General features: G+C 43.7%; 1 protein-coding gene across 6 annotated transcripts in view; it reads right to left on the bottom strand.

The window, feature by feature from the left end:
• Nucleotides 1-5350: 5350 nt before the first annotated feature.
• Nucleotides 5351-9984, bottom strand: part of KDM4C (lysine demethylase 4C) — a 343287-nt gene continuing 338653 nt past the window's right edge. For 3 of the 6 annotated variants that reach the window (XM_032291097.1, XM_032291099.1, XM_032291101.1), the window contains one exon: nt 5351-6442. In XM_032291097.1, the coding sequence (XP_032146988.1) occupies nt 6266-6442 (177 nt within the window). In that variant the 3' untranslated portion in view covers nt 5351-6265. The remainder of the gene's footprint in view (nt 6443-9984) is intronic. The other 3 variants (XM_032291100.1, XM_032291098.1, XM_032291109.1) reach the window with 3 other exon arrangements.

Genomic DNA, 9984 nt, shown 5'->3' with positions numbered 1-9984 from the left:
ATCACCCCACTGCACTCCAGCCTGGGCAACAGAACAAGAGCTTGCCTGAAATACAAAAAATAAAATAAAATGCTATAATATATGGAGACTGAGTGAATACTGTTCAGTGAAAACTAAGAAGCTAATTGTGGGAATTAGATAGCAATGGTGGCTGTACACCTTGTGAACATAGTAAAAACGACTTGATTTTACATTTAAAAGGATGAATTTCATGGTATATGGATTATCAATTTAAAAAAAAACCTAAATAGTTGAAAGTTAACTGTGAAATGACTTTCAGCTCCACTGCAGTCCTATAACCACACTGAGACCTATCACCCCTGGAATCTCAAATGTAGAAACCCAAAACCAATGCCCCACCCTCAGACCCTGCCTCCTGATGAAAGACCTTTCAGCCTCCCTCCTGCTGTATCTGCTGAACAGTTGTCTTCGTTTTCTATTGGTGCTGTAATGATTAAATTTAGTGGCTTAAAACAACATGCATGTATTCTCTTACAGTTCTGGAGGCCAGACGTCTGAAATCAGTTTCACTGAGCTCACGTCAAGATGTCAGCAGGGCTGGTTCCGTACTGAGGCTTCTGGGAAACAATCTGTCCCCTTGCCTTTCCAGCTTCTAGGAGCCACCTACATTCCTTGTTTCTGGCCCTTTCCTCTATCTTCAAAAAAGATCCCTTCCACCCCATGGCTGTCTTTGTCACTGACCCTCCTGCTTCCCTCTTAGGAGGAAACTTGTGATTCACACTGAGCCCACCCAGATAATCCAGGATAATCTCCTTATCTCAAGCCTTTAACTTAGTCACATCTACAAAGTCTCTTTCTGCCACTTCAGGTAACACTCACAGGCTCTGGGATGAGGCTACAGACATCTTTGGGAGCCATAATCCAGTCTCCTACGGCCTTTCACTTCCTAGAGCTTCCTCTCTTGTCTCCCAGTCAGTCCCCTCTTGACATCAACTACCTTTCTTATCCAATACAGAAAATGAGTGGAAAGAAACTATTCCCTTTCCAGCATCTTCAGTTCTCTCACACTCTTTTCCTTACACCAAACCCAGCTGGATGCCCCTCCTGGAACAATTCTAGAATCTGCCTTCTCTGTTCTTACAATCAGGAAATCAGTCTTCCGGATAAAATCTTCCCTCTCCTGTGTGAAACCAGCAACTCTATCTCTGCTCCTAATCCCTTTCCCTCCTTTCAGGATTCCTCCAGAAATTATTCTGTTTAGATCCTCCATCTCTGCCCTTCGACTAGATCCTTTCCCTTAGAAATAAATACTTTCTCCTACCAAAAAGAAAAAGTGGCCGGGCACAGTAGCTCACGCCTGTAATCCCAGCACTTTGGGAGGTTGAGGCGGGCAGATCAGTTAAGGTCAGGAGTTCAAGACCAGCCTGGCCAACATGGTGAAACCCTGTCTCTACTAAAATGCAAAAATTAGTCGGGTATGGTAGTGTATGCCTGTAATCCCAGCTACTCGGGAGGCTGATACAGGAGAATCCCTTGAACCCAGGAGGCACAGGTTGCAGTGAGCTGAGATCGTGCCACTGCACTCCAGCCTGGGCGATAGACCGAGACTCCATCTGAAACAACAACAAACAAAGAAAAAGTGAGGACTTCTCGTTGTTCCCTGGCTAAGTAAAATTTAAAATCCTGGGCATAGGACAACAAATAATCCTAAGAGAACTACAGAATGTTGAAGGAAGAAAGCAGACTAACAAAGGGCTTCAGGATTTAAGGAATCCGTGTGAACAAGGCTGAGTTCTCTGGGTTTTCTTTTTATCCCCTATATACTTTGGATTTGGAACTGGAATATCCTGTAAATGGCAACAACCAACAATCAAACAAAATTTAAAAAGAAAAAAGCCCCAGAAAAAGTCTGTTATGTCTAGTCAACGAACAGGGAAAGGGACCATCCCACAAAACAAAAGCGTTGACAATGCTCCTCCTACCCCTGTCAAACACCGTGCATGTCCCCTGCTTCCACAGTGTCAGTGAAGACCACACGGGAAGTCTGGGATTCCCCTCCACACTTGGTGGCGGCAAGTGACCCAGGACAAGGCTTCCCTCCCCGCCCCCCAGCACTGTGTTGGGGGTTCTGCACTCTATTCTCCCAGTTACATACCCTTACTAGGAGTTGGTAACATTTTCTTTTTGCTTTGACCACTGCTTCTTTTTGAAACATATTCTTCCCTTGCTGTCCAGGAAACCACAGCATCCTGGGTTCCCCATCTCACTGAACTTTTCAGCCCGCACGCACTGGATCCTCTTTTTCTACTCAACTATGTTTAGCTGTTCTCTAGGGTTCTGATCTCTGCTCATTTCTTTTCTCATGTGACATGTCTTCTCTCTAATTAGCCTGCCCTCCATTCCCCTAGATTTTTACTTACTTAAAAAAAAAAAAAAAAGTTGAAACAAGAAGAATGAATAAGACTGGAAAATAAGGATTAAAAATGAAAAAAAAAAGTCACATTCATTGAAGTGTAATTTATACACAGTTCATCCATTTTAGTGTTAAGTTCTATGAATTTTGACAAACATATGCAGTCTTGTTACCGCCATCATAATCAAGATAAAGAAAATCTCCATCACCCCCAAAATGTTCCCTTACATCCTTTGATGTTATCCTTTCCCCCACCTCCAGTCCTTGGCAACCACTGGATCTGTTTTCTGTCCCTATAGTTTTGCCTTTGCCAGGAGGTAATTTTCCTGTACATATTTACATCTACCAATAAAGATAGTGCCTTTCACATTCATATCTCTAATGTTAACCTTTCTTTTGAGCTTCAGACTCACCTCTCCAATGTCTCATTTGGGTCAGACTGAGGATCTTTTCTTCTTCATGCCTTGAGAAGGTGGAGTGATTCAAGTTACTCAACCTCTGTGAGTTTTAGTTTTATTCCATAAAAGAGGGTGATGGTACTTATTTTACTGATTTATTGGTGGGGGTTAAATAAGATAAACGCCGCCTAGGAGACGACAGGCTGTGTGTACAACAGATGCTCAATGCATAATTAATCGGCTGCTTTTGATGAAGTTTCATTTTCTCAAAGGGACCTCAAAGTTGTCCGGCCACCTTCAGATAATGAAGCATGGGGTTTCTGAGTCATAGGCCAATTTGCTGGAGCGTTCAGGCCTCATCAGAGACTAGAAATCATTTTTCCCACTGGCCAGTGCTATCTATGTGTTCCTATAACATGTCGGTGAGAGGATGTGTAACTCTTCAGATAACTGCTCATCTGAATTCTCGGAAAGACTTTGCAATACAATTGAGTCTTGCAACCAACCAATTACTTCATGTAATGAGAATGCCTTAGGATCTCTGGTTAGCTTCAAGTTTATGGGGCTGATTTATATCTTAAATGAAGATTGTTTCATTTCAGATTCCTTTTACTTAAAGGCAAAAATAAAGCACAATGTTATACTGCAGAAGATACTACTCTAATGATTATTCATAGGGCCTCCAGGGCCTTTAAAGTAACATGTGCACGAAAGGCCTTGTTTCACATTGGATGGGTACAGGGAGAGGTGGCAGGCCCATCCACTGCTGCACACTTTTGCATTCTAAGTCACCATGTTTTCACATACTGTGACCCAGCAGCAATATGTAATAAATTCTGAGAAGCCATGTGATACTTCAGTGGATGCCACTTCTCAATTTCTCTCTAGTTGAACTAAAATAAAAAAAAAAAGAGAGAGAAGAAAGAAAAAGAAAAGTCCTTTAATAAAAGTAAACTGACAAGGATCACATTGTTCTCACTTAGAACAGACAAAAAGGAATTAAAATGTTATGACATATGCCAGGCCGTTTTCACTAATCCCTTAACCTCCAGAGAAAGGGCTTGCAATTAGTATTACATTAGAATTGTCACAGCTAAGCAATTCTTTTTAATACTAGAAGGACTTTAGCTGATTTTATACTACACATATACATTAAAAATGCAGTTAGAATAACGCAAAAGAATTAAAATTACAATTGAGGTGCCACACAGTAAGTGAAAAAGGTTTAACGGTCTGTCTGGTCGTAGAGCTAATAACCACTTTATGCAGAACACAGTGAAACAAAGGTGCCTTTCTCAATAACCAGAGTGCATCTGTGGCCAGCACTATTTTGCTAAGGCCATATACGGCTGTACTTGGTTACAGGCACATTTGTCAAGTGAGACTATAAAAAACAGCTGTATTTGAGATGGCACAGGCCTCTGCACATTTTCTCCCTGTGGCAGCCAATTAGAAATCTTGCTGACAGGCAAACTTGTACAGAACAAATGATCCCATTTAGATTAATTCCCCTTAATGCCTTACCCAGGCCTACTTTGCTGGCATATCATGGAGAGCAGGTCAGTTCCATTCAAAACCTGGAGATAGAAAATTCAAGCTTGATTAGTTGATAAAATATATGACTATACTGGTAGAGAATGTGGAGTGCTCAGTCTCTGTAAAAATAAGGCTGGTGGGCTCTACCCCAGCTCAGAGTTCAGACACAAGGTACTCTGCAAAACGAGCACCCAGCCAGAGAGCAGTCTAGGGAACTGGGTTTTAGCTGCGGCTCTGTCCTTACTGTTTTGGTCTTCACTCTCTACCCAGGACCAGGATACACCCATACCTTTTGCCATAAAACTGTGAAATGCCGTCCCAATCCCTGGCTCTGGGCTTTTGCCCATAGGATGTTAAGCAACACCACAGAGGGCTGAAATGTGCTTACCTGGCTGTGATCGCTTGCTCTCCTGCCTCTGCCATTGACATGAGAAGAACATACCTGGGCTGCCCACTGGGCCCACTAGAATAATAGAGACCAATGGAGCAGGTGTGTCAGCTAGTCCATGCCAAGCTCAGCAGTCCAGCCAAGCCCTGCCCAGATACGTAGACCCATGAGAGAGATAAATGCTTTCTGCTGCAGGCCACTAAGATTTTGCAATTGTTTGTAATGCAGCAAAATGGTGGCCCTAGTTAACTGAAGCAGTTGCCAGAACTGCCTGCTCTTGGGCATCCCTTTTCCTATCCGTCCTCCAGGTCTCATTGACACAATGAAGGGGGGACTGGAGGAACTCTAATTCCTACTAATGACAGCTTCAGACCAGGAATCCTGGGACAAAAGGTGACCAGACTCAAAGGTCTGAGATCCACTCAGGGCCTAGAAGGAGTTGAGGAAAACGATCCCACTGGTACTGACGTGGGCAGGCAAGGGACTTTATCTCAAAAAATATCGCCATGAATGCACCAGAACCATGGAAACAGTCAGCGACAGAAGGAGGGTCTGAAAAACCTGGGCCGCAGCATGTCCTGATAGCCAGCTCTCCAACAAACTTGGTTTTCTATTGGTTTAAACCCAGACAAATAAGCAAGTCAGAGACAGGACTGGAGAAAATGGAAATCTTTATTTTTAAACACTAGTACATTTTCAGGCTGCTTTAAAAAAGAAAAAATCATGTTACATTAGTTCAAAACTATGCATCAAAGCATATTTATTTAAACTCTAATTTTACAAACACATAATGAAAGAAACATATATTTTATAAATATCTACTCGGAATATGTATTATGAAAAAAAGTGTTTAAAAATAACAGCCCCAGATCTCCCTCTTTAAATATATAAAATTCGCATACAATTCATAAGAATTCTTTCTCAAGAGCCAAAAGTTTCATTTCACAAAGGCCAACAACTCAGTTCCCATCAGACACAATCAAAAGTAATAGGAATATTTAAAAATGTAAAAGTTCTGTACAAGGGAAATACAGATAGCACATGGGTAAATCTCATTAGCATACATGCCATTTGTGTTTTAAAAATGTTTTATAAAAACTGCTGTTTAAAACAAATAAGTGAGAGTCCTTCCCTGACTGTGGAAAATATATAAATTATCGCCCTCCCCGCCAGGTACCGAGGCGCCACCTGCTGGAGTTGGAGAGAGAGGTCCCTGTGTGTTTCCTGACAAGGGGCAAGGCCGCACATGGGGACCTGCCTCTGTGGCAGTGGCTTTTCCTAGTGGGTGATTCACTAGTATTTCCTTTCACTTAGAAAAATTCTTTGGGATCATAGAAGACAATTGCTCACAAGTGAAAGTAAGACAAGAGATGATTTCAGATTGCGGCATCCAATTAATAATGTATATTTTGTATTTTTGGTGACCAAACTCTGGAAACCTGATTTACCACTGTCAGAAACACGCCCCATCACCTGTGCCAGCAAAACTCATGGCACAGCCCCAAGGTTGTCCCTTCATCTTCTCTCTTCCAACCCAAGCCGCTCTGCTGCCTGCGCGATGTACAGAGACTACTGTCTCTTCTGACACTTCTTCTGGAAGGAGCTCTTCAAAAAAGTGCGGTACACAGGGTCGGCCACATATTCGTTCTTAAACCTGGAGCTCAGCACTCTTTGTCTCTTTCTCTCCCCTTGGATAATGTCTGCTCCATAAAATGTGTCTTCAAATCGCATGTCAGAGGCTGTGGACTAAAAGCAGCTGGCGTTACATTGCAAAACGGTACGGCATTTGATCTTCAGACGACTCGACAAAGGTCTGACTCCGTTAGCTGGGGTTAGGGTGCAGATGCCCCAGTTACTAGCTCAGGCTAGAAGGGCCCCAGGCATGGCTTTGGGCTTTCCCTCACCTCTCCCACCTAAAGTGGGGGGCTCCATTTAGCCCCACTTTCTCCAGGGCCTCCCTACCCACCACTCCTAGGGACCTTCCCCAAACAAAAGCAGGATAAAAGGCTTCTCATTTTTAACTCCCCTCATTTCTCATCTCCCCTCTGGTTCTTGCCCAACAAGGTTTTTGACAAATGTCAACCGTCATCTCTAAGTTACCTTTACTCCTACTTAGCTTTGGGCCTCTGCCCTACTCCTTCCCTGAAACTGTTCTTACTGAAGTCCTGGTTGCGAATTCTTGTGACACCTTCCTATCGCTAAACTGACTTGACGATTCTGCCAACTAACTACTGCTTAAAGCTCTTCTCCGTCACTTTGTAAACCCGTTCTCCTGCTTCTCCTTCTCTGACTGCTCATTTTTGACGTCTCAGGGGTTCCCCTTTTTAACTATCTGCTCAACTACAAAGCGCTAAGGCTTGGCACTGGGGCTTCTCCTCTCCACTCCTGTTCCCCGGGCCTTTGTGCCCACACCCCTGGCTTCGGTATCTGTGCAGAGGCACACATCTCCTGTGCCAGCTCAGGCCTGTAGGTGCATCTGCCCAGCAGGCTTTGCAAAGTCTCTGTCTCAGAGGCCCTTCAAATCAACCTGTCCTAAATTGAACTGAGAGCCTTCCTTCTCCATCGCCGTCCTTCCTACCTTCCATAAAAAGCACCATCCACCCCCATGCACCCAGTTACACTGGCCAGAAACCTAAAGTCATTGTAGACATTTCCCCACTGTGTCCAGGATTCCTCCTGTGTGTACCCTGAAGTGCTTCAGCCTTTCTTCTTGATCCTTACTGACCCTATGGGGCAGGCCCTCACACTTCCTCTCCAAACCACTGTAATATATGCTGCACCTCCAACATATTTCCCACAGTACCACAGGAAGAAAACTCTCTAAAAGCCCTCTTATGATAAGGCTCTACATGATCATATGCCCTTGCTTATAATTTTCCAACAGGCTACTGCCTTCAAGATGACATCCCCACTTCCTGGGCTAGACCTATATAAGCTGGCCAGAAGCCTGCCCCATGCTCTGCTCAGACAGCATCAGTTGCAGGTCCTGGCCATACTTGCCTGGTTCAGGGCCCCAAGCTTCTCTGTCTTTGGACACACTGTTTCATTTCTGTGAAAGTCATTCTATTCTACGGTTTCTGCCCTTGGCAAGCTTAAGGGTCCTTCTCCGGGACTTTTGTGGCCCTGACACATCCACTCAGTAGGGTGAGGGCAGTGGTAGAGATAAGGAGCAGGTAAGTTTCTCCCCATCAGAGGAACCTCATAAAGGTGAGGACATTAGGGGCTGTGTACCCAAATTTATATGTATTCCCCACAGCAAACAATGTGCCTAGTACTCAGCTTTGCTGTTCAGTGTTTGCTGCGTAAGGGCATGTGGGTTTTTCTGTGATACTCAGGTAAAGCCTAACGTCTATAGTAAGCACATTTTTGCTTCCCAATTCCCTACTATCTTGCCTCCTAAAATGCAGCTGTTTCCACTGAGGTGGGTGGCTTCTGATGACATCAACACACGGCACATTTCACTGTGCTGAGACCGCTTCCCCTGGCTGCTGGCAGAGGCAGAGGTGAAAGACGCTTGAGGACTTGAAAACACACGGTCCATGAAAAGAGAAAAATGAGAAGACAGCTGCAAGGAAGCCTAAAAACAAAAAATGGACCCAAGTGCAAAGCTGTGCATGTTTCCAGCCCGTTCATGGGATAGTTACCCAGAGTAACAGGCCACCTCCACAGCTTCCCCCAGAAACTACCTAGTTTCACTCGGGAAGAAAACGAAATCATTATGGGCTGGTTGGGTTCCCTGTGCCATTAGGAGAAAACACTTTTGTTTCATTCATTCTTGGCAAAATACTTCCTCTGAGTAATCTTTCACTTTTATAAGTGCTAAAGTTATCAAAGAAGAAAATAAAACATCTATGAAAGTGTTGGCACTGTGCGGAAACAGCAAAAGTCAGCCTCTCAAACACGATAATAAAACCGATTTACCAGGAGCGCTAGCTAATTATGCACCGTTGCTATGGTTATTCTCTGAGACAATAAAAGGTAATGGGGCTGTTTCTGAAGTGAGTGGAATAGAACCCCGCACAATCACTGAGGTGGACTGCTGGCTCTTTTGAACAATTTCTCCCGCAGTCAGCGTGTGTCTGGGTGAGCCAAAGTCATTAAAACACAAGGCCTCCTGACAAGGGCTGCTAACCTCCCTCCTTAAAAAACGAAAAGACATTTCTAACCATAAAATATCTTCCATCAACGAGTTTTCCAATTAGATTTGTTTTGTCAACTGAAAAAAAAATAGCAATCGCGGACAGATTAACCAAGGGCCTGAGGGCTATGCACCAACCCGAAGGAGAGGTAGGCTGGCTGCAACAAGACCCCGCATGTCTTTTATTCAATAACAACAGAGATGGTCAATAGGACTTAGTGACTGTGAGCCTTTGTTCCTGAAGATATTTTCTACTCGGCTCAGCTGCTCAGCATAGCAGGCTGCATCAGAGAGTGTGGATGTGATTTATATATTTTCACTATTTTTTTTTTTAATTAAAAATTTTCTGAGAATAAAAAAAAAATGGAATGTTGGTGAGCTTGTTCAGTGAAAAAGACCGTAGAAAACCCAGGAGCTGTGTTCAGAGACAGCCACAGGGCAAGGCATCCTGATATCTTAGCGAAATCTACTGTGAAACAGAGATTGTGATCAGAGTATTAAAGCAATGAGCTTTCTTCTGATGTGATTAAGAAATAGTATTTGAAATCTACAAGACTCAGCTGGTAGGAATCTAAGTCATACATGGATTAGAAAATGAAAGACCTAAGAGACTTCCAGAGGCTACCTGCTCTACTCCACACCCTCTAAATCTCTATGTGCTGAAAAAGGAAAAGAAAAGAGCAGGAGAGGAGAGTAAGGAAGGGAAGAGGGGAGTCTGAGGAAGACAGGAATACAGAACAAGAGGAAGCTATCTCTAATATTTCAAAAGGAAAGCTTTTCTCAAGAGATTTCAAGGTCTCAGAACAGTGACAAGTCATCTCAGGTTTTTAGGTCTTCCCTAAGATTTGGCTGCTATCTTTACAACAGGAATATTTAATTTTTTCTTTGCTTGTCATTATTATCTAGTGGTTACTCTATTTACAGGTGGGTGGGTCCCCTCTGAGCCACCTTTCTCACTGAGTGGGTAGCGATACCACCACTCTTCTTGACGATTTCACGTTGAAGGACCTTCCTCTGAAGGATGCAGCTGAGAGGAAAGTCAGTTCCCACCTGATGCAGTTACTCTGCTGCCAGGATCCCATCTGATGGGAAAGCTGCATATACAACTGAACATTTAAGGCAAGCTTGTCCAGTCCTGGCCTGCCGCCCA

The sequence above is a fragment of the Sapajus apella genome, unplaced genomic scaffold (genome assembly GCF_009761245.1).
Source record: "Sapajus apella isolate SASKATOON/1434 unplaced genomic scaffold, GSC_monkey_1.0 scaffold24, whole genome shotgun sequence".
In the NCBI taxonomy this organism is placed as follows: Eukaryota; Metazoa; Chordata; class Mammalia; order Primates; family Cebidae; genus Sapajus; species Sapajus apella.
The sequence above is the reverse complement of the archived record's forward strand: the minus strand, read 5'-3'. Positions and strand labels throughout refer to the sequence as shown.